Source organism: Colletotrichum destructivum, chromosome 9 (assembly GCF_034447905.1).
Source record: "Colletotrichum destructivum chromosome 9, complete sequence".
NCBI lineage: Eukaryota > Fungi > Ascomycota > Sordariomycetes > Glomerellales > Glomerellaceae > Colletotrichum > Colletotrichum destructivum.
The window spans coordinates 2,306,694-2,330,691 of NC_085904.1; the positions used below are offsets into that span (position 1 = coordinate 2,306,694).

The 23,998-nt window shown below is 54.6% G+C and overlaps 4 protein-coding genes across 4 annotated transcripts; 1 reads left to right on the forward strand and 3 right to left on the reverse strand.

The window, feature by feature from the left end:
* Nucleotides 1-283: 283 nt before the first annotated feature.
* Nucleotides 284-1,358, reverse strand: CDEST_13819 (Putative short-chain dehydrogenase/reductase SDR, NAD(P)-binding domain superfamily). The gene is made up of 2 exons (XM_062929975.1): nt 690-1,358; nt 284-569 (listed from the first exon to the last, which is right to left on the reverse strand). Exons 1-2 carry the CDS (start codon nt 1,235-1,237, stop codon nt 413-415), a joined length of 705 nt encoding a protein of 234 aa, XP_062786026.1. The 5' UTR covers nt 1,238-1,358; the 3' UTR covers nt 284-412.
* A 606-nt stretch (nt 1,359-1,964) lies between these two features.
* On the reverse strand, nt 1,965-8,301 carry CDEST_13820 (uncharacterized protein). The gene is made up of 2 exons (XM_062929976.1): nt 2,697-8,301; nt 1,965-2,643 (listed from the first exon to the last, which is right to left on the reverse strand). The coding sequence occupies exons 1-2, from the start codon at nt 8,032-8,034 to the stop codon at nt 2,600-2,602; spliced, it is 5,382 nt and encodes a 1,793-aa protein (XP_062786027.1). The 5' UTR covers nt 8,035-8,301; the 3' UTR covers nt 1,965-2,599.
* A 3,516-nt stretch (nt 8,302-11,817) lies between these two features.
* CDEST_13821 (Putative armadillo-like helical protein) lies at nt 11,818-15,243 on the reverse strand. Its single transcript, XM_062929977.1, has 2 exons — nt 14,911-15,243; nt 11,818-14,807 (listed from the first exon to the last, which is right to left on the reverse strand). The coding sequence occupies exon 2, from the start codon at nt 13,501-13,503 to the stop codon at nt 12,091-12,093; it is 1,413 nt and encodes a 470-aa protein (XP_062786028.1). The 5' UTR covers nt 13,504-14,807; nt 14,911-15,243; the 3' UTR covers nt 11,818-12,090.
* Nucleotides 15,244-15,980: 737 nt separating this feature from the next.
* On the forward strand, nt 15,981-19,308 carry CDEST_13822 (Putative forkhead-associated (FHA) domain, SMAD/FHA domain superfamily). Its single transcript, XM_062929978.1, has 4 exons — nt 15,981-16,183; nt 16,238-16,361; nt 16,427-16,638; nt 16,691-19,308. The coding sequence occupies exons 2-4, from the start codon at nt 16,316-16,318 to the stop codon at nt 18,773-18,775; spliced, it is 2,343 nt and encodes a 780-aa protein (XP_062786029.1). The 5' UTR covers nt 15,981-16,183; nt 16,238-16,315; the 3' UTR covers nt 18,776-19,308.
* The last annotated feature ends 4,690 nt before the right edge of the window (nt 19,309-23,998 follow it).

A 23,998-nucleotide genomic window follows, 5' to 3' on the forward strand; every position in this document is an offset into this window, starting at 1 on the left:
CGAGCTTGGAGGTGAAAATGGAGTCCCAGTCAAGAAGAATGTTCAAGTCAACGTAATCTCACTCGTAATTAGAGAACGACTGGAGCCGGCGGTCTATGAACTTAATAGAAACCTCCAGGAGTTCCCCGGGGCTTGATTAATCTCGAGGCGCCACATTCAGTTGTAAGTTGGGCATTTCTCAAGAAATCTCATCGAGCAACTGCTCGGCTCTGCTATGACGCGATATGCAAGTCACGTTTTAATGTGGTGCAGAATAGGAAACGGATGAGTTGGGGAATGATTCTGGCAGGAGTCAATTATTTCATTGGGCACCGTCTTGTCAAGCTATTGTTGTTTCTATCCCGTATCTTTATACCTTATGCCTATTCTCACTATCGCTATCCTTCGAGTTTGCCTATTCACGTCGGCCTTTTTAAAACTTTTGGTACTTGCCATCGACGAAAGTGACAGTTGACGGCAGGTCTTTCGCGCCCTCGGCAAGCTCCACGTAGAACTTGCCGTTGGACTCGGCATCAGGAACATTACCAATGCTGCTCCCGTCCGCCTTCCTCTCGTCGGCATAGAAAAACCTATCACAGGGCCAGTTAGCAAATAGAGTTCATCCCCGGACTAGCAAGCAAAAATCAGAAGAAAAAACCCCTCCCAATTGAATAGGAAGGAGGAAAAAGAAGAGACAAGACGGAACTCACCTCCAGCCCTTCTTCTGCTTGTACACCGCATCGGCGACGCTGATCCATGACCAAGCCGCGTTCTTCCCGATACCCAAGGAGACCAGGAGCGGCACTGGCAGCGGGATCGCGTTCAGCAGGTTCCCCGTGTAGATGAAGCGGCCCTTCGCGCCCTCTTCCGCGTCCTCGGTCCATCCGCTGACGGCCTCCCCCGCGGCGACCCACGCGCCCGAGTTCATCAGCCGCAGGTCCGCCTCCACCTGTTCTACGGGCAGGCTGAACAGGTTCTCGGCGTCGGGCGGTGGCGTCAATGCCGCGGCGTTGTACACCACGACGCGCGGCGCCTTGCCGAAGTGCTTCCGGGCATGCGCGAAGGTGTCCCGGACTTGTGCAGCGTCGGACAGGTCCGCACGGATGCGAAGGTAGCCCGTCTCCGGGTCCGGAGAGGGGGACGGAGTGGGGAAGCTACGGGTGACGACGGCGACAGAGTAGCCCGCGGCGGAGAAGTGGGCGGCGACGCCGGCGCCAATGTTGCGACCGGCACCGAGAATGAGAACAACGGGTGCCATTTTTTCCCTTTGTATTTGTCTTTCTCTAGATTGAAAAGAATCCCAGTCAAAGCAAGGGCTGGAATAGCTAACTGGTGAGAGGGGTTGGTGGTAGTAAGGTAGATAGATGATAGGCTGCAGGTGATTGTGGTAAGTCGAGTAGTGCGGTGCTTGCCGTCTTGCAACTTTCGATTAATCTTCGACGTCTGTCCGTCCTTTTATATTCCTCTAATTTCAAGCCAACTGCTCGTATAATCCGTGGCTCACCACTTGTCTCGTCCCTGTGATGCATGTCCTCCATCCAAGCCCGAACCGGCATCTCGCACTTACACCATCGCTCTCCCCATCGTCCCGGCGCTAAACCAAAAGCGTCCACCCATCCGAGCAGATTGATAATCACCTCACAGCGCCGCCCTATCCAGCATGCGCGGCCACGCGCAATAACCTAAATCACCGAGTGCTACAGATCACGCAAATCGCCCCACAGAGCATCGTCGGACAGACGAGAAAAAGAATCCGCCTGATAGGGAGGAGGCTGCTTCCATTGTCTCCCACTATTCGGCCTCATGCAGTTAGTATACAGTATCCAAGTGCGCATAACCAGCATCCGCCCCGCCCCCAGAAAGCATGTGAATTATTGTGCGTTGATTTCATCAACCTAAATGACGGAGCCTGCACCGGGACACGGCGGACAGTGGCCAACATGCATGCTCTTACCGCGCGGGCCTTGACTAATTACACATACAAGCCGATGGCTGATAAATCGTAACACCCAAACACACCTCCACCGTCTCTCCCAGCTTTGGGAACACAGTAAGTATGGACCTAGTCATTTTTGGCAGATGATAGTCTCAGTCAGAGGTAACAAGGCAGGGTAAAGGTTCCATTATCATTACAGTCACCCTCCCTATGGTATCCTTCCTCTCGCATCCTCATGGCTGCCTGGAAGAAAACTACAGCAGCCCAATTCCAATATGTGGTATCAACCAACTTCGCGCGTTCCAGACCTACCCTTTTGGCCTCAATCTCGACCAACATGTCCAAATGAGGTCTTGTTGCTTCTCCCCTCCTCAAAAACATCGCTCAAACTCAAAGCCATCAAGTGCTTTTTCATATCGTCGTTAGGTTGAGTAGTGAACCGAGTCCGCTTCGTCCCCTTCCCCCCGCGCGGCCATGCGACCTCTGCCGGTTATTTTTTTGTTAGACGCCGCTTAGCAGATCTTTTCTCTGCAATTATATAGCAGATCGTCCACTTTGCATTCAATATGTTCAATGATTATGGCTGATCATGTGGTTCAAGCTATCGGGTAGGATCACCTCCTGTGGTAGTGCTTGGTTCTTCGCTCCGCGCGCAAATGATGCTTTGCGGCGAGAAATCTTCTTCTAAAAGGTGTCGGTCTCGTTGCTGGCAACTGTACCGAAGGTATCTGCGTCTCATTAGAATGTGCCTAGGCCAGACTGGAGTAGGGTGTAGTCTTACCTCGCTTACGGCGTCGCTCTTCCCTAGCTGCGTCTTCTTCCGCGCTCTTCGGAGTCATCGCTCGTGGCCCACTAGGTCGACGGGCCGGCATGCCGCGGGCACCGCTAAGGTTGCGGTTATCCGGCTTGGGACTGCCGGTGTAGTTGCTAGCCGCGTGGGTGCCGGGGCCGGTACCGTAGCCGCTCTCTACGCTGTTGTAGGGGAGGGGACTGGATTTCAAAGCCAAGTTCGAGATGCGCTTCTTCGCAGGAGTATGCGTCATCTCATCCATGGGCTCCTTGGGAGGTCTCGGCGGTCCAGCGGGCGGCGAGTTGTAGTAGTCACCGCCGCTCGTCGCACCAGACCCGTTGGTGTAGTGGTTGCTGTTCTGTGGGAAGCGATGCAGGCTGGTGGCTGAGCCAGCCCAGTCTGCCGATCTGGGAGACATTGGCGTGTCGTATTCGTAGGCCTGGCTCTCGAGCGCCGCCTTGAATCTCTCAGTCTGTCCTTGACGCGGCTGAGGGTGTTGAAGGTTGACCGAGTTGCGGTGTGCCTTGTACTTTGGGTCCTCCGGAGTCATGTAGTTGGCAGGAGGCGCGTTCTCCAGGTGAGGGGGGTTAGGGGCAGCGAGGTCCTGTTGGGAGAAACCCGAATGTAACTGATCACTGCCGTAGTCGTTTTGATATCGGTCGTCATATCGGAGATCAGATCCGGACCGGGATGGAGGATGCTGCAGGAACTCTTCATCGTGCTCCTTCTTGCTGGAGCCGCTGCCACGAAAGGCCTTGCTGACGCTCGTGGCCGTCGACTCAGACCACCGAGAAATCTTGGGGAACCAGCTCGAGGACCCTCTCTTGTGCTTCTTGCCCTTGTCGGTCTTGGGGGTGTTATCATTGCTCACTGAGGCGTTCGGAGCGACTTGGGGTTGGGGAGGAGTGCCGAGTGGCACCGATCCGCCGCGTTGAAATTCGCGGTTGGGTGTGAGGAGACCCTGCTCATTGCGGTAGTCGTCTTGAGAGTTGTAGTCTTCCTCATTGTCCTCGTGAACTGTGCTGATGCGATTGGGTTCGTACGCCAGCTTGGAGGGCCCACGAGACTGGGCGAAGGACGACATGCCCGACTGACTGCCGTGGCTAGTGGTAGAGGTGCCAGCTTGACCCTCGGGTTCGTAACCTCGGTCTTGCTCATACTGCATCTCGGGAGTAAGGTTGTCGTAAGATGGTCGGCCGCTGACCATGCCAGGTCTCATAGTCTGCGCCTTGAGTGTGTCAACCTCACCCAGCAGCTGCATGAGCATGTCCTCGATCCTGCTGAGATCGTTGGTGCCCTTGGTACTCAGGCCCTTGAGCGCCTTGCGGAAAAAGTTGCTCTTCTTGGCAGTCTCATCCAGAGTACTATTCTGCGAAGCGCCGCTGTACCCCTTGATCGAACGGGGAAGGCTGCCGGGGTAAGGTCGGGGGCCGCTGACTGCATTCTTGACCGTCTCGTCCGTGTTCTCCTGGACCTCCTTGATGATGACATCCTCGGTATTGGCAAGAAGTTTCTTGAGGTCATCAAAAGAGTTGCGCATTTCAGCCGCGGAACGGACGAGCGTGACGAGAATCTCCGTGTCGCGAGCACTTCGCTGAGCGTCGCGGACCATCAGGTGTTGCATCAGAGCAATGATATCCTTGGACTCGATTCTGTCGATACCGTTGCCGGTGGCTGGGTCGTACAGAGGAGATTCCATGCCCTGAGACAAACCACTCAGGTGTCGGGTGTGCTGCGGCATGAAAAAGGGGTCTTCTGCAGCCGAGTCGCCGAATGGCATGATAGCCTTGCCAGCGGGCTGCATATTAGGCGAGTGTACAGGACCCTGAGAGATGTAGCCCTCGTCGAGTGTCTTGTGTCCAGTCGGGCTACCAATGTTGTATGGGGCACCGTAGTCCTCGAATCCTCTACCGCCGAGAAGGTCTGGGTGGGCGACCGGACTTGCACCATCATAGGGGTTCGTGATAACAGTGTCTCGTTTTCGCTCAGCTGAAGTGCGCCGCCATTCATCCTCGTGCTCTCCGCTTGCCTGTCGGCTATGAGACAGAGCTGCGGTAGCCGCAGCGGCACCGGCAACGGCACCGGCCGCAGCCAAACCGTACCCGTGACCGCTGTGCTTCTCCATGTCCTGCTCTTCGTAATTGCCGTAGTCGCTCTGACGAGGGGTACCTTGACGAGGCGTGATGTCGCCCGGCCAATGGCCGCGGTCATCTTGATCGCTGCCGCCGAGCGGCTCGCGGACAAGAGATGGGTTCGTCAAGGCATCGTCGTCCACGTATCCAACCTCGGGCATCGGATCGTCAAATGTGGGCATGGCACTCGCACCCATCTTGGGCTGCTCCTCATAGTCAAGGCGGTCAATGCTGTGTGCTGGGGTGTTGGCAGGTTCGCGACCCTCCATCGTACGCTGCTTGAATGACTTGTTTCTCGAGACGCCTTCAGGAACCCATTCCTCGTTGTGCTCCTCGTCGACTTCTTCCACCGTCGGCTGCTTCGTTTTGTCTTTAGCGGCCTTGAGAGCAGCAGCAGCAGCGCCGACAGCGCCGGCGGCAATCGCCTTCTCCGAGGCAGTCGGGGAATGCCTGGTGGATGTGGAGGGGGAGTTTCTGTACTTAGCAGAAGCAACCTTCCGCCCGTACTCGTCGAGGTCATATTCTCCGGCAAACTCTCGTGAGCGGTGGCTCTGGCGGCTCGAGGTGGGCGTTCGGCTGCTCTCGCGCTCGCGTTGCTCAAAGAATTCACGCTGGTCGGCCACTGAGCGCTTTTCGGGACTGACATCTCGCGAACGAGGCTGGATGTTGGACTGGTCGTCATAAGAAACATTGGAGTCCTTGCCATATGAAACGTGGGAATCCGGGCGATACGAAAGATTGGACTCGTTACCGTACGAGACCTGCGAGTCCCTGTAATCATAGCCTGACCCCGCGGTGAGAACGGACTGATCAAGCATAGAGCCGTCCACAAGAGAAGCAACGTTGGACTCCACGCCGTGGGGCACATGGATGATATTGGGGTTGGCAGCAATGCCACGCACGGCCTGGCCGGTAGAAGTTTCGACCTCGCTGCCCTCCGTGTACTGACTGTTGCGGTAATCTTGACCGCTCTTGATGCTGCGGCCATCGATGGACTGCTCGTCGAAGCCCCGGCTCATGACGTTGCTTGGCGCCAACGAGGGCGAGAAGGCTCTCATGTCAGTGTGGGACGCCTGGGACTTCGTTGGCGATGCGCTTCCGTGAGAAAGTCTGGAGTCGCGTTGTGCGGCGGTCTCGCTTCCCGCCTCTGTATATCCAGAGACACTGTAGATAGGACTCAGGCCACGCCGTTCGGGCTGGTACGGCACGTACTTCAGCGGGGGCGGCACATCTTGCGTGTTGTAGTAGTCGTACTCGTTAGTAGAGTCCGCATAGTCGCCCTCGCTCTCCGTGAGACGACTTCTCTCGTCATAATCATCGTCGTACTCATCACGAGTTTGCTGGGAAGGGCTGGGGCTGAAATCTTCCGACTCGCGCTGATCCAGGAAATCTCCAGTCCTAGAGCGGGAAAGTTCTCTCAGGTCGCCATGGGAAATATTAGCGTGCTTCGTGCCAAGAGTTTGCTGCAAATTCGAAGCGGGTGTTTGCGTTGGCGTCGGCGACGAGCCCATGGAGGCGTTGCCCCGGGCAACCTCTTGGACGGAGGCTCTCTCCTCCATGGCAGAATGGGGCCGATCGGTCTCGGCTGAAAGAATCGAGGTCCTGGTCATTTCGGATGGATTGATTTCGCTCATCAACGGCATCGGTGGCGCGGGTGGTTCCTCTTCGCGGAACTCCTCGTCATACTTCTCACGGCCGACGCTTCTGCTCCGAGTTGAGCCGTCGGCGCGTCGGCGCCTGCGTTGTCTTCTGTCGTCCGACGATGGCGACGCCGCATTCAGTGCGGCGGCGGCAAGACCAGCAGCCGCTGCACCGCCAACGGTGGCCTTGAGAGCGCCATCGCTGCGCCGCGGTGTGTCATCGACAGAGACGATGGAGGATTCTTCGATTGATTCGGCAGCGATGCTTCGGGGAGAGTCGACATAATCATGGCGAGCCTCGCGGTCTCTACGCTCCCGGTGCCGGCTATCGCGGCCGGACTCGCTACGCTTGTCGGCGGATCTGCGTCGATCAACTCCCAGGTCCTCGCGAGAAAGGGATGTCCCTGTGCCGGTGGATGTGAGGGAGCTGCGACGACTTTCGCGCTTGCTCTGCTCCCTCTTCAGGGCGCTCAATTCCGGCAGAATAAGTCGACGAATTGCATCTTCGACAGTCTCGAGCAACTTTGGGTTGTTGATGGACGACTTGGAAGCTCCGGAGCGGACGGAGCTCTGATCGTACGAGCGGTGGCTGGGAGAAATGCTAGATGATAAGAGACTGGAATCTGCCCCAGACACAACTGATTCCACATGACTCCGACTCGACCGTCGCCGAGGTGATCGCGTTCCTTCGGACTGCTTTTCACTGATACTACTTGTTCGACTCTTGCTCGAACGATGCTTGCGATCTTTTTCTCTCGAAGATCTCTCGCCGCCAGACACCTTTCTCTCGCCACTGTGTCTCTTGCTTCTGCTGCTCTTCGTCTGATCAGCTATCGCAGCGCCGGCCATGACACCGGCGACACCAGCGGCCAGCTCGTTGCCTCGAGAGGTGCTCTTGCTGCGTCTCTCGGAGTTTCTGGTCAAAACGGTCGAACCGGAGCCGTCGAGGAAGCTGTCTTGAGGGATGGCCGAGATGTCGGACATGTTAGGAGGCAGGTAGGAAGACTGGGCATCACCGTCAGGAATCAACGGGCTAGCTGGTCGACGACGCCGTCCGCTGCGGTCTATTTCAATGTCGATTGGGTTCCTCGACACATTGGACTCCTCCGTGGCGGAGGCGTAAGACCGCATGCTTTCGGCGTCCTCGCCCTCCAAGGTTTCGACGTCAAGATGCGACGAGCCTGTGGTGGACGGCAAAGGCACACGGCGGGTTAGTGAGGTCTTGCGGTTGTTGCCGTTTGTCTCAGTGATCTGGATGTGGTCGTTGCGATGCTTCTTGGACGGGGTTAAGCGAACGCGAACGCTGGGCTTGCGGTCAACAGTGCCGGAAGGACCAGGCTTGCCACCCTCGAAATACTCGATGAGCAACGAGGTCTGGGAGCGATTGGCCCTGTGGCTGCGGGTTTTGATGGTGACGGGAGTGCCGTCGTCGGGCAGAGAGTAGTGGGAAGCTTCGTCGGCAGGCCTGGACACATTGGTCGCCAGCTCGGTGGGGGTGATGGAATCGGTCTCAGTCGGGGCAGGGAGTGGAGGTGGCTTGTTCGAGTCAACACCCATTGTGGTGCGATGCTCGAAGGCCTCGGCGACGGAGAGGCTGTTGGTGCGCAGGCGCGGATGACGAATGCCTCGTTCGACGGCTCACACCCTCTTCTTTTTGGGATCTTGTCCTTCCCTCGATCAAGGAAAGAAGGAGAAGAAAGAGGGAAGAGAGTGTGGGTGGATGTGCCGGTTGCCGTCCGTCCAAGGTGCGCAAGGATTTGTTGTGGGTGCCGTTGCTGTCAAGACATGAGGAGCAGTTCGTTGCCGCGGGAGGAAGAAAAAAAAAAAAAACTGGGCAGGCTGGGCGACAAGCTGAGCGAGCTTGACACTTCACGCCTGGTCGTTTGGCGGTTCGGCGATGCTTGCGAAAAGGCAATGAAAGAAAGGATTCCAAAAGGAATGACGAGGAGTGCAATCTGCGGCCGCTGATGCAACAAACGCAGCGCGGGAAAAGCAACGAGGGCTGTGGAATTGGTGATTAGAGGCGACTGGGGATAAAAAACCGAGAGGGAAATGACGAGCGCAAGTTGGATGGCGCAAGGAGGAAAGCCAAGTGGTTGAGGTCTGTCGGGTGTGAGTGAGGTTCGCAAACTGGGGTGGCTGGGTAGGGCGGTTGCTGGGTATTGTTTTTCTCTCGGCGATGTTTTTGCCCCAGTCACTGACTGTGTCTGGTCTTGCAGCTGAACCGGACAGGCAGGTAAGCTTCAGGGGTCGTTGTTGACCAAACTGTCTTTTTTTTGTTTATTTTCAAACCAACTTCGTTTTGCAACATTCAACCATCTCTGGTAAATCCGGTCGGAATAGGACGAAACTCAGGAGGTTAATCAAGACATCGAGGAAACACGGCTCAAAGAAAAGACAATGGAAGCGACGTTGAATGCACAGAACAGCAAACGGATGTCGATATTGTAGCAGGTACATATGATCAGGTACTCATAATAGCTATCAGCTGGGGTAGGGAAGGAACGGGAGGCAAAGCCGGGGGGTAAGCAGATGGGAAGCGACAAGCAACAGGCTCCCACCTTGGACGATGCACGCAGAGCGAGCACACACACACAGAGAGAGATAAGCACACAATCAAAAAGCCACCAGGACAGGGGAGCACGGTCGAGAGACGAGGGGGATCACTTCATCGGGCTCTGGTTTGGCCTGTGAGCAGTGGTGTGCCATGGGATGGCTTGGATCGGTTGCCGTCCGAGCTCGATCAGTGTTCATTGTGTACATGTGCGTTGCCCCAGTCTTGCACCGGAAGGGAAGGTACACTAGTACTCTACAATCCAAGGTGGAAAGGTGAGCGCTGGAGCGGGCTGGGCTGGGCCGGGATTTGGGTCTCGTTTGGGCTGGGAACACTTGTCGACGACATCTGATCTCGACGGACGCTGTAGCTACTCGCTCAGATGGAAGAGCAATGAGCACCAGCAGACACCCACTCATCACTCATGCACATACTATGTATAGACACCCCTCATCCAGTCCTGCCCCCCTCGTCCCAACGGCTACAGTCAATTGGGACCTGAAGTGACCGAACAGATCAGAGTGACAGAGTGGGTGACAGAGTGACGAAGACTCTCTCAAAGCTGACTGGTCGGCCTGGTGTCGGGCAAGTCCCACGGGGTGGAGATCTGATGAGTTGTTCCTCGCTCCCTTCCCGAAACGAGCTGGGCAGGCACCGGGAGGGATTGGATGGCGGGCCAATTGCCGCCGCAGGCTTGGGGCGTGTGAGAAAGGGGGCCCTGCATAGCTAGGTACCTGTAGAGGAAGGTTGTCTTTTCCCACGCACTACGGTGACCTTACGTTCGGTTGAAGCAACCTCTCACCAAGCGCAACGCACGCAAGCTCAAGTATTGCAGTATCTGCCATGTCAGTCACCACCAATCCCTCATGTGCGCGTGTGCTACCTTCTGCACTTCCTGCATTCGCCTGTGACCACTGAACGGGATGGGCTGTACCACACCATTTGCTGTCCACCCGTTCAACCCTCGAGAGTCGTGCTGTTAGAGGTCCAGCTTCTCACCGCCGTCTCCTCTTCCCGCAGCCGTATGTAAAGGCCCCTAACTTTGCCCGCCTTACATTCCTACTTGGCCCTGTAGCCCGACCCGAACTCGTTTCCCTTAAACTGGCTGCTACAGCTCCGATCTGGGCATTGAGAAATGCCCAGACACCTGGGAAAACATCGAAATAACGAACGGTTTCCATAGCCCTGTTTGCTCAATGTGTTCCCGAAATCTCCATACATGCCCTTTTTCCCAGCCCCCCGCCTAATATAAACAATCGCACAATCGGTAATCATCACACCTTTGCGCGCCTCAGGGATCCGCTCCTCATATCGTCTTTCCGAACCCTTTCTCGATCTGGACGAGTATACCTGTCCTCCCCAGCCCCGGATTTAAACTATTGCGTGCTGATGTCTATCGAGCAAAAGCCATCGGACACTTTTCTTTCTTCGTTTCCCACTTTCCCACTTTCTCAAACGGAAATCCCTGGAAACCGGGTCCCCACAGCCTAAAATAAAGCGGGTTTCTATGGGTGGCTCGAGCGTTTTGGCTGGGCGACAGGAGGAGAAGATGGAGAACTGATCATCCACTAGACAAGGGCGAAAAGGAACAAAAACGGGGAAACCTCGTCTTTTGGTTGGGGCCCTGAGGGGGAGACGTAGCGGAGAGAGGGCCCAATCCTCACAGAGCGCTTGACACACCGTGACCGTGACACCTTTTGACACCTCAACTTGCAAGAAGGCATCGGTGGTATCTCTCCAGACACCTGAAACCACCCTTCTATCTGTCACGGATGGCGCCGCCTTGTCACTGAGACCCTGACTCTGACATGACAACCCGAGAAACCCTCGACATCGAATGACTTTTGTTTGGTACGTCATCTCGTTCGAATCCCCAGAGACACGGCGGGCACGACATCTCATGCAACCCGATATCCGCGTCCAAATGTCGAAGCATTGATGATTCACCCGCTGCATCCAACCGAACCCGGGCCCCTTCCGCTCGACTCGTTTCGCCTTCGGCCATCTCGCCTTCCCGACTGGTCTATGGGATAGGTCGGCGCAGTCGACAAACAAAAGCTCAACATGCCCACGTACCGAAGTGGCGAACCGGCTCGAAATCTCATCGCCCGTCCTTTGGTCCTACCGAGATATAGAGACACCCATAGGACAAGGTCCAGAGCCAGGCATCGATTCCTCGGCGGCTCATGCCGGTGCACCCATTTCCCTGTTTGCAACCCAACGCAGCTGGTGTCGCAGACTGCAGACATCACCCGAGAGTCGAGACCGCCAAACGGCTTCCCAAACGGGGAGCGCACTGAGTAGCATCTCATTGCAAGAGGCAAGTCGCTCACGAAAGCCCATCGAGTCGAGATGCCTGGTATGTATCAGTACGTGCCAGAACTACTGCACTGCCGCCTTCTTCGGAAAAAAGTACTTTGCATGGTCACAGACGAGTGAACTCACCAATCCAGACCCGAAACTCGTTTGCACCAATCTTGCCATCACACGCTTTTTGAAGCCAATGCCACCGTTGCCCCCAGAGTCCTCTCCTTCAGGAGTCGCTGGTTAGAGGGTGACCATCCTCGCCCACTGCTTCTCCCTCTGCTTGTGTTTGTGGACCATGTCTCGCACCCAACACCCGAGTGCAATGTCATGAAATTTGGCTGCCGTGCGACCTCTAGACACGGATCCAGCGGAGAGCCGCAGTACCGGAGTTGTGGCACCAAGCATCACAGGTTGTCACAGATTCAATAAGAAGAAAATAACCAAAAGATGCCCAAAACATTTCTGGTATAGGAGGGTAAGTGATTGATTGATGCCGCGAGTATTTTCCGCTCAGTGGTATCTTCTGCCTCGTTCGCATCCCGCACAAGAAATGATGTCCCCGAATCCCAGATGCGGCATTCCGTTTTTTTGTTTGGCCCCAAGGCCGTGAAGTCTCTATACTTCTTGAAAGAAAAAACATTCGATATAATCCGCTCCTAGTTCGAGTCTCTCTCGTCTTGGCAGCCGGAGTCCCATTCGGGTGACGCTGACTAATAGACACACTCTTCCGTATTTCACATGCCCAAGCCTCTCTATCTTTTCATTTTCTTAGCACCTTTGGGATTCAATGCGTACGTCTGTCCAACTGACTCTTCTGTCTCGGCGCCGCCGAGAAGCTCTGCCACGGTAGGGTTGTCGTTGAAATGGGTAGGCAACCCACCTCCCAGGACGGTTTTCGCCGCCTCAACTCGAGCCATAAGTGACCATGAGTCGATCAACACCACGGAAGAACCGAGACGCAGCTTCTCGCGGTACCCGAAGCCACGCATGTCGTCGTCATCGTCACCTCTGCCGCCCGATCGTGGGTCGGCCTTGGTGCCGCCAGTGTGGGGGTTGAAGGCTGGCCGTCCGGCGCTAGAGAACCCGGGTCCCTTTCCATGCTCTAGAGACGAGACGATGCTGGCGAACTGCTTGCGCAGATGTCTTCTGTCTCTTCGTGCCGTCTGCTTCACCGATGGCTTGGACGCCTCGGCCATACGTGCGATGAGCTTCTTCGGGTCGTATTGCAGGTTCATCGGCTCGCCAGTCTCCTCTTCTTGTTCCCGCGCGACCTCGAAAATGAAGGCGATGTTGAAGCCAGCGCTCGCCTGCACATCGACATCCGTGCTGTCTAGCTGCTCCACGAAGGCGTCGATGGCCGAGTAAACGTTCTCGCTAATGTCGTCCATCTGGCTGGCGACGAAAGCCCAGGCCTCGAGCGCTGACGTGACGACGTCGCCGCTGTCCGCTGCTCCGATAGCCTCTCCGTCGCTTTCCACAATGGTGACGAGGTATTCGAGGAACTCGCTCGCTGCGTCCTCGCCGCCGCCGCCGTACATTGCTGTGATGGCCATAGCCCAGATGGCGGCGGCCTTGACGTCATTGTTATCATCGTCTTCTAGGGTCTTCTCGAGTTGTGGATATATGTCTTCGAAAAAGGCGTCTGAAGGTACAGTGAGCAGCGTGGCCGCGAGGGACTGAAGCGACATGAGGCGTTCAAGAGAGCCACCTCCGGATCTAATGTTCTTCATCAAGGCCGTGACGATCTCGGTCAGTGAGTTGGTGATTTGACGGCCGCCATAGTGGTGCTTGACAAGATGCAGGTACGACATGAGCGTGGTCTCGCGAATCTTGGTATTCGTTCGCTTCCGATCTTGCAGCTCGACAATGCGGTCCTGGAGGAGTTGCGTCCATGCTGCTTCAGTGGCCTCGTCCAACGCCGTCTCTGATCCGTTGGAGAGCGTGCTCATAGTCATGTTGTCGTCGTACTCGTCGTCACTGCCCTCCTCCTCGGAGGCATAACGGCTGCCGGCGTGCGAGTGGGCTGGCGAGTTAATCTGGGAGTGGCCGGGAGACACATTGGGCGAGTTTCTCATCGAGGCTCGCGCGGACTCGGGACGAGATCGCGCCTTCTTCGAAACTGTCTTGCCACTTTCGCGGAGAACCTTGAGACGCAAGTCGTGCATGGTGACGACAGTGGGGGTCAACACTTAGATGTATTTGTGTTCGTGAGCGCGCGTGTAGCTGGGTCGTATGGTTTTTTGTTTTAAGGATTTTGGTCCTGTGCAGCACTTCACAGAGAGAGGACCAGTATGTGCGGGTTGTCGTCGGGGGGTTGCGTAGTCTATCCTCGACTAGGACCTTCTGTGCTTATACCGAGGTGGCGTCTGTTTGAAAATGGTGTTGCTTCTAATTGTGTTCTCAACGTTTTGCCAGCAGGCCATAGGGTAACGGTATGTGTGTATGCGTGTGTTTTTCAACCAGCTTTCGGAGATATCCCGAAGGTTGCTCGTTGTTTACTGTGGTTCTCCGGATGTAGGCGGGGCGCAGTAGGCAAACGTCTTTGAGATATTTCAAAGTCGTGGATTGCGTGGAAGGTGGTGGAAATTGATGAGGATTTTGATTACCAGGCCGCCGTCTCGAAGGTAGGCAGGAGTTTAGGGATTTAAAATTAGGGCAACTCAGGGAAAACTAGTTGTGGAGGGATCAGAAGTCAAGATGGTGGGTGGCGACGGGTTAAGAAGAGGGTAGGTAGCATTCATATTACATAGAGAACCCTTGATTCACCATGGATGCCACATGGATCCCGCAGAAGAATCGAGTAAGTGGAAGAGGATGACGAATGACGAAAGAGACTTTTCAATCGTGTGTAGGGCGAGACATGCAGCAGGGCGCAAGGTTGAGCTCGGGGGAACTTGGGGGGACAAAGCAGCAGCAGCAGCAGCATGACGTCCGGAACAAGCACGGCGAAAACAGAAGCGTTTTTTGCCCCTCATCCAGTCATTCTCGTTCCCGGCTCCACCCTACCCGCCGAGTTCAGGGCTCCAGAGTGATGATGTCTTTGCTGTGGGGCGAAGTCGTTCTGGTCTGTCCGCTCGCAATCCTGAGAGGGCATCCCTGTCAGCAGATCATGGCCCCAGAGGCGCCCTGCCAGCCAAACTGCAATCTCGACAGATTGGTCATTGTCATTCAGAGAACCGAGGTACAAGATGCCACTCTGAAATCATGGGCATGGACCGGACGACGCCTCCAGGTAAGGTGAATCTAACATGCATCATCTGACCGTGACAGTCACAGTCTCCCGGTCGAGACACATTTGGCCGGCGTCAGAAACCATCAATCCTTGTACGGAATCAGTCAGCCTCCACCGGATTCGCCAGATTCTCATCTCATTCCCGAATCGTCGTTGGACATGATATGAGCATGAGTAGCACCGGCGACAGCTGCGGCTACACTACCAAACCAGGTACCGACCGTGAATGTAGCCGAACTTGGATACTGCGGTCAGACATGGGATATCATGCACACAACAGCTTGGCTTGCTTGCCTGAATTTGAAAGAATTGTGTGAGGCGCCAGGCAGGGAGAACTTACTTGCACGCTTGTAGCGGAGAGGACGGGTGATTTGAGGCCAAAATACATAGGTGATTTTTCTGATGGAAGCAGTAGGAGGGGAGAGCACGTCAAAAGCATGTGTATGTACGCGTCCTTGCGCCTACCAGGCCTGGCGACGTGGACGCCAAGCCATGGGGGTACGAATTTCGTCTCGCACGCTTTTTCGCTGTTCGGGGAGGACGGACCGGTTGTCATAATGTTGGGGTGAATGGTCGCTTTTGCATCAGCACGACCTTGAGAAACCCCAAGTCGGTGGAATTGGTATTGTTTCAATACAAACGATTGTGGCTTCAGTCAATCAGTGATGTGAAGGTGAACTGCCTCGAACCAACGAAGGCGGGCATCCAGGCCGATTACCTACGTTAACTCGAGTTGGTCGACCCCGCTGGTCTTTCGTTCCATCTTCCTGGTCAGGTGCCAAATGTCGGTGGTCTAAGGTGTGCCCCTCTTTCCTAATCCTGTCATCACCAAAAACGCCCCAAATTGCGCCTGCCGTCTCAGACACACACTGTGCAGCTGGCGGACTATCTCCCCAAGGCATCCTCGGCCACTATTGTGCACTTTGCTTGCTACCTACCTACCTACACACTAACCTTGCTCTATCCACTCGATCCCTTCTCCTTTTTTCCCGTCGGACAGAGGGAAAACAACGGTTCACCTCGAGGACTCTCCGTCCTACTCGCAAACCCTCGTCTCCGAGTCGGTTCATCCTTGTCGGCGTCTCCCTTATCAGCGACAACGGGCACTCTAAAGCGTCTGGGCGTCACGGTATCTAGGTAGGTCACTGTCGACAACCCCACCAATCCACCGTCTCCACTGCACCAGCTCAAGACCCCCATAGCCCCCTGCACGCTGCCCCCTCGCACCCAGCTAAGCTACGATAAGGCGTTATCGCTGCCTGCGCTGCTGCCGCTACTGCCTGATACAGTACCGACACGGTACTTCCTGGAACCTGCCCCACCTTGTCTCCCTCCCGCAACCTCGAAGGCCCAACTTACACTGTATCGCACCTATACCTCTCTGCCTTCCTTCCATCTGCCTACCTTGCCGTCTCTTAACCTTCAGCCAACCCGCGATTCTAAGGCAGGAGCGTTCTGCCACACTTATCACGACTGCCGCGCCTTATTGACTTCTTCCCCTCCCTCTTCTTCCCAAGTTCGATCTACAACAACTTCTCCATCTTCACCATCACTCGAGACCCCTCATCCCAACATCTACCGCTTTCCGTGGGCTCGGTCTTATTCGGACGGAGGTAGGTGGTTCCGACGCACACAACCAAACGCATACTGACCCCGTCTTCTCCCAGCAAACCCGAGAGTCGAGTCGCTTTCGACTTTCCACCATAGACAACCGCCAGTGATACGCTCCAGAAGCCCGTATCAAGATGTCGTCGTCGAGCCCGATGGGTCCGAGAATCCAGGCCCAGGATGGTGAGTGTAGCCCCTTTTCTTCCTTCTTTATCGCCATGCTGGGTTTCTGACTAACTGGTTGACAGTGCTTGTCAAGCTCACCGTGAAGCATCCTCGCCCCGACCTACACTACCCAGAGCGACGGGTTACCCTTGAGCAAAAGAACACCAGCGTTCTGATTATTGGCCGGTCCAGCAAGCGGTTTGATAACCTGGAGGCGAAGAGCGATAACTGTTACTTCGACAGCCCGGTGATGAGCCGTGAGCATGCCAAAATCACGGTCGACTGGTATCACAAGGTAAATGATCCCCCATGCCGGAAACTTCTATAGGTTGCTAATCTGATTCTAGAAACTGAACATCAAGGATACTGGATCTCTGCATGGCACATATCACAACTCCCAGAGAATGCACCCGCGTGTACCCCGCGAATTGCAGCAACGTGACACCATCAAGTTTGGTATCGACATCCAGCGATCCAACGAGCTGTTTCCGCCCTGCACTGTTGAGGTAGAGTGGGAGTGGGATCACTTGGCCAAGACCACCCAGGCCCCGACCCAGATCAACATTCGGCCGTCATTCGCAGTCCCTGACGACTCGGACAGCAGCGATGATGATTACTCTACCGAAAGCGATATCCGCGCCACCATCGAGAAGATTCGCGAGGTGTACAAGCAAAAGCCGGCCGCAAACACAGCTAGCCTTTTCGCCAGCTCTATTGACCTTACCATGGACTCTCCCATGCACGAGCCGGAGATGAACGGGGAGGCTGATGCTCCAATCGTTATTGACGAGGACATCCAGAAGCTCCCACAGCCTGTCTCCTCGCCGCGCGAAGAGGGTCCGGCCGATCTGGACGCCCCTCACGACGAAGAGGAGGTTTTGCCGTTCAGTCCCAATAACCACCGCCAGCTTCCCCCTCCTTCAGTTTCTGGTGACGATTCGGATGAGTCTGACGATGAGTCTTACGATGAAGAGCTGTCCAGCTGCCCTGATGAACATCCTTCACCCCTGGGCCAGTTGCTCGACACATGCGAAGAAGACATCAACCTCAGCGACTGCGAGAGTGATGGTAATAGTGAAGAAGAAGACTTGGAATCCGACAACGACAGTGGCTCAGACGTGGAGAGCGAGAATGAGAGTCTGGCAGCCGAGCAAGATCGTCTCATGATTGATCACTACGACTGCGAGTCTGAGGTTGACCAGCCTGATCAGCCCGACTCGACCCTTTGGGCAGATGAGAGCGCGTCCTGCATATACTCACAGCCTCCACCAGACGTCAACGCATCATACCAACCCTGCTACATGCCGGCCGCCTGGCAGCCGGAGCAACCGGGTGTTCAGTCTGCTGTACCACGCCCGTTCCGGTCGCTACCGATGATTCCACTTCCCGCCATAGCCTGGCCGACACTGCCTGCCGTAGAGCAGGGAGAGCAGGGACGCCCGAACGACTTTCGGTTGCCATCGATCTTGAATCCCCTTGAGTCGCAAACTGGCACCCTTCCCGAAGTCAGTAATGAAGCGCAGTCGCTCTCTGCTATTCAATCAATGGGCTACTCCGTCCAGCGAGAGGAATTGTCATCAAGTCTCACTCACTGGCAAAAGGCTTACGTGGAACCCAAGCCCGCCACTGAATCGGCAGAGAAGGACTCCCAGAACGATGGACCTTCGGCTGAAGCACTGGGCCACCTGACCGGAAAGCTCGAGTTTTTTGCTGCAAGGGAGCACAACAAGGCAACGATGCGTCGTCAAGAGCAACATCGAGATGTTGTTGAACCCACCACCCATGTTTCGAAGGCGGCCGAAGTGCCTGCCGAGGCTTCAGCGTCCGAACCTCAGCTCGTCACTACATTGGACGGAGCCGCCGCTCTAGAGTCGGTGAAGGAGATTCCCAAGTCCACCAATGTCGCCCAGTCAGTTTGGTCAGCCTCCGGAACCAAGTTCCTCAATACTCCCCAGGAATTTCCCTTGTCCGATGTGAGGAACACTGACCCCGAGCTCGACATGACAAGCGCCTATCAGTTCCACCAAAGCAAGCTTGCATCATCCAGCCAATCCAATAATACAGAAACCGCTCAACCCGCTTCGAGTGAGCCCGAGCAGGCTCAGGAGACGACAACCTCGAAGTCTACCAAGCGCAAAGCAGAGGATATTTCTACTTTGGTACCTGAGGAAGAGGCTGCTGAGGCAGCTACAGCAGAAGCCCCAAAACAGGAAGGGTCTTCGGAGAACGTTGCGGATGAAATGATGCAGGTAACTCCTCTCCACAGTCCGTCAACTATCCCAGTTGTCGTCGAGTCTGTCGACGGATCTTCACTCCCACCTTCAAAGCGTATGCGAAGTTTCCTAAACAAGGCCGGATACTTCCTGGGTGGAAGCGTGATCACTGCGGCAGGTCTCGTGACGGCACTCGCTGCTACAGCTCCTGCTCTCTAGGTTTGGTTCTTTTCTGCGACTTTTAGCACATATTTGGTGTTTGGTTTCTTCGATTACGGGGAGTGGGTCTGTGCCATTTGACTGACCCAAGATTGAGGTTCGGTACGGCGTCATGGACTTGGAGGGTTGATATTTGGGACTGCTTCACCAGTATGGGAGGATGGGGATGGATTCCAAGTTGACTGCGCCAACTGGTTTGTTTTGGTGGACGCAACGAGGCAAAATGGACAAGGGTTGTCCTACGAAGGGTTATTCTATACCCAAGCCTTGAGATATCTTGCTTTCTATCTTTACCATGGCTCTTTCCTTTTCACAATAATCGCTTTTTTCGTAGGCCTAAGGTAATAACCGTATCTTCACTCAAGTAAATTGCGGCCCTGTGTCTTTGCGAATATGAGATGAAGATGCTGTCAGATGTTGGAAGCATGCTTCTGGGAAAGATCGGCAGCTACTGCGCAAGGTTTCTTGGACATTTCGTTTCCCTTGTCTTCCCTACTTCTAGATTCATTTTCCAACGTTCTACCTGACCGCTCATGTCAAAGAACAAAGCAGGTAGATAGAAGGCCTCCAAAGGCCCGAAGAGTCCAAGCATTCCAAGACGGTAACCCTCATGACAATCACCCACAGACGTGCTGCAAGTCTCTACTACCTTTTCCGACTAACCACAGGGACTCGGGGGGGCGCAGTGGAGAAGCACAAGCTAGCACACCTTTCCTGGCTAACGGTGCTGCACTTCAACGGGGATTTCGTCGTTTACAAGTCACCGTATGTGTCATTATTTACATCTCTTGCTTGACCGGTCTCCGTATTTTCCCTGCATTTGTTCGGGATCCCTCAGTCTACGGGACACCTTGAGAATGCAAAGATGGTAGGCATGCGGAAGAAACATGTTATGAGACCGAGGAGATGCCGGAGTGCGGGTAAAGGAAAGAGACAAAGGGCGACGGACAAGACGAGGCGGTATCTGAGCATGGAAAAGCGTTTTCTCGTGAAGCACGACATTGAGTGCGGAGGGATCAAGTGGGCGGAGATGATAATGCGATGCTGGCCGTCCACTCTGTGCGTCTGACAGCTCGGAGGAGAGAGCGGATGGCCATTGATTTGATTCAGCTTGGGGAGGGAGAGCCCACATCATGCATGTCTTTTGCCTTGCCGTCTGCATTTCCTCGGCCTTAACGCAAAACATGCAAGGGAAGGGAGTGGACTGTAGTAGCTGGGGAGAGATTAATGCTAAGATGATATATTGGCAGGCTGCAGGCGTCTGGGCATCGATTGTTCCATCGGCAGCGTGATATGGGCCGGGCTCGGGGAGAATGGCGGTCTTTCTTTCACTCTCCTTTACTCTGTATATCCTCATTTTTGAGACATGCAGGCGCCTCTTACGAACGAGATGTTTACCTTTGACGTACTATCCCTCCACTTCCCCTACGTCAGGGTACGGTCATTCACAGTGATTGGGCTTTTGCCGAACTTCCACACCGAGGTTGTGTGTTTCTCTGCTGTGGAGGACGCCACACGGGCAAGGGTCGAGAGGGCAATCGTGAGTGACATATCTGCAGCGGCATTACGGGGCAGGAAGAGAGAGAGAGAGAGAGAGAAGGGGGGGGGAGGAGAGACAGAACGATATCACGGGGCGCTGGCGACATGTACGTGTTATGCCCATCTGTCATCACAGAACTATTTGTGAGACGTCTAGATGAAGGGGAGGGAACCGACGAAAGCATTACGCATGGTGAGCATACCGGGGATTAGCGTCTCCGCGATGTCACGAGAATGGAGGAAACAAAGGGGGGAAACTAGTTGCCTCCTCCCACCGCGGGTGACTTGGGGGATTAGGAAAAGGGAGTAATAGAGAGAGAAACAGAAAGAGGGAGAGCCGATCATCTCGCCAAAATCCCGTACACCTGACATACTGCGCTGGCTGATCGGCTTGAGGCGTTCAGATAACGCCAGAGAGAGTACAAGCACGTCAGATGACCCCACGTCCGCATCGAGTAGCGTCGGTTGATGGACGGAATGGGGTGGCACAATGAAGGAATCGGCCGAGAAGGAAAGAAAAAGAACTTTCCGTTTGTGTGTGAGGCGGGAGAGGATCGTGAGGACCGAGACGTGCGATTTTGCCATGTCTCGTCGATTCTCGTCAGTTGCCGTCTACAGACACGCTTCGCCAGAGGGTAGAAGGATCAGCTTTTTTCGGTAATCAGAGGTACTGACCAGATTAAGCTTACTCAAATCCCTCATAGTGTGGTCTTCGCAGATACGTGGGAGCAATGCTGTGGAAGGAAGACGGAAGGCTGTGCCGTGCAAGGTATATTGTTTGCTTGATAAGAGCTCATTTTCGTCCGTATGAGAGACTAGTCTGACTTGCCCGGAATGAAGACTAGCTACGACGAAGAGCTCGATTTACTCAAAGTTGTGACCGGGTAGGAATGAGAGTAAGCGAGAACGGCAAGTTGCTTGCTGCGTGCCCGGCAGCTGGTGCTCTTGACTTCGCCTTGTGAGGAGTGGGCCATGCTGGAGATGTGCTGATGAGACAATGAGACAATAGCAGGAGAGTGGTACATGATTTTGCCCTGGACATTGGGACCATGATTGGTTCCGGATGGTTATACAAGCTGTCGCACTGCCAGGGGTGAAAAAGGACCTGAGCGATATATGGACGAAGGGATGATATCTCCAGATGTGTGATGACCAGTGGCTTAGATGGCCGTAAGTCATATCACCGCCTTTTCCCTCTCTCGACATTCCGATGGACCTTTTGCATGATCCTAGGCGTTCTTCTGCAAATTTCCAAGGCCCTAGGGCTCCGGTGTAAGTCTTGTGTGGGAGAATCGACATGGGCACGCTGCAGGTAGCCGTACAGCGGTCGAGGCCGAAGGCTGATTTCTGGAACAGCTAGCAACCGAGAAGCCGGACCGGATTCCGAAGCAGGTAAGTCCAAACCAGGCGCAAATTGCGGCCATTGACCCAAAGAACAATTGAGTTGGCCCTTAGCGGCCGGATTTAGCAATATCTTACAGTGTTGGAGTCTTGCCGCCAAGTCGATACCAGTCATGATGACTCGAGACCAAGCCGCCGGACGAGGTTGGCGCAGGTTACACGGCCGCTGGCGGAATAGAGTGCGGTTCCTCTCACGGCTCTGGCAAGACGAACTGTGCAGAATAAGCCTTGTAACCAGTGCGGCTGGCATCAGCATCGGCATCAACTCGCAGATAAATCTTCTCAGAGACGTCCGGAGGAAGGCCGGTCAACTTGCCCGAATAGGACAAGCAAAATAAGGCGACATATGAAGTATCACCCAAATCCATTTCCCTATTCGTTGCTCTGCTGGATTAAACGAGGCAACCCTGACAGCAGCATTTGGGGCGGTCACAAGACTGAACCGACAGTGGTTATTCTTGTGATGCCTCGAACGTAAGGGCGGTCCCGGAAGGATGATGCCCATACAGGGAGATGACGAGAGCGGTGTAGAAAGTCAAACGCGACGTTCTTTGCGCAAATCAATCGTCTCCTCCGCGCCAGACTCTTCCAAGCTTTGTGCAGTCGCTCCTATGTGGTGTCTTCTTGACCAATGCATAAAAGGCGAAGTATTCCCCCTTCGAGCCCTCTCTTGGAGACAACACAACCAGTCCCCCTTCCTTTGAAGATCAACTGCCTGCAAAGACACGAGAGACTCGAACACTCAACCTTATAACCTTATACTTCAAATCCCCAACCTTGCAATCACCATGGTCAGTGAAGAGGTCTGTGGCTGCATCGAGGACATCTACCACGGCAGGTGGGACTTCAGAACCTGCAATCACTGCCTAGGGCATCAAAGGTAGAATCCTTCAGCCGAGACGGGTTGCGTTCTGCTGACGAGCATTGCAAAGAAAAGCTTGTAGATTCTGTGGCTCCCAAGGTGTGGTCAGAGTTCCTTGCTCTCATGGAACTGCCAATAGAAACCGGTCGTTGGATTCCAATGCGGGACTTGGAGGCGCGCGCAGAGACGACCAGACCGATCGAACAGACCAGGGGCCAAACCGGGGACCAAGCCGAGACGTTGCCGCGGGACGGTCTTGAATACCGTCAGAAGTCTCCTTTGGTCCGGGAAGCTATTTAGATGTCACCCCCGCTGGAGGTTATAGTCTCGAAAGAGGGCGAGGTGGTCCCGGTGATCAAGGTAGTGTGCTAGGAAGAATCTTGCGATCGGTGTTATAAGGGATTGACTACTCTGGGTTGGGTTTTGATCTTGAGGGTTAACGGCTGATTCCGACCTTACGACGGTGACTTTCGCCAGGCAACGTATCCAAGGAGTTTTTGGGAGTGGACATTGAAGGGAAGAATCGTTATAGAGACTAGAACTGAGGACTTTAGCCATGGACAGTCGTTCTTTTGCTGTTTACCAGGCCGAATTCAAGATGTTTTGAAGCCCGTAACTGCTTGTACCAGAAATCTGGGACGCAGATATCGTGTGCGCCATCGAAGAGGGGAGTTAATTGCAGTTTGCAGTAGCATCTCTCCACCTGTCCGAAGTAGCGGACTCAACCAGGCCGATCAATCTCGTGCGTAACGCCTTGATGCAATGAGAAACATCCTTTCCCATCAAACGCTGCCAGAAGACGTGGTATACGTTGGCCGTTGACCGCCGCGGTGTCATTCGACCCCCCCCCCCCCCCCCCCAAGCGCAAGGTTTACACAAAAGCCGGCTTGGGAACAGGCAAAGCAGTACCGGGATCAAATCTATCAAGTCCGCTGCGAGGAATCGAGAGCTTTGGTGGTGATTGCATTCGGGGAATATTAAAACTGCGTTCAAAACTGGACAAGCTCATTGCTTTGTGCATCTGAACAAAAGCAAGCATGTATTTGAGTGTCAATGTAGAGTGGCACAGCAGCAATATTTGGGCCTAATCCGAAACATATAGCTCCTGGAAAGACAAAGCCGCCGGCCTCAATATTTCTTGCTTTCTTTAAATAAAGTGGTTTAACTATTCGAAGAAGTCCAGATCAACGTCTCCAGAAAACCAGCTGTCAGTCTCCTACTAGATGTGTTTTCGCCGAACGTGATAGAGCAAAAACCATAATGAATGATTCCAGCGAGCCTACCAAGTTCGAATGGAGTATTAAGATATTCAGACTGAAGTGAGAGGATACCAGGCGTAGTTCTATTGCCTACTGGAGGAGAAGAAATGATATGCCTGACGGTAGACTTACCGACTCCATGTCACCTTGCAGCTTTGCCCG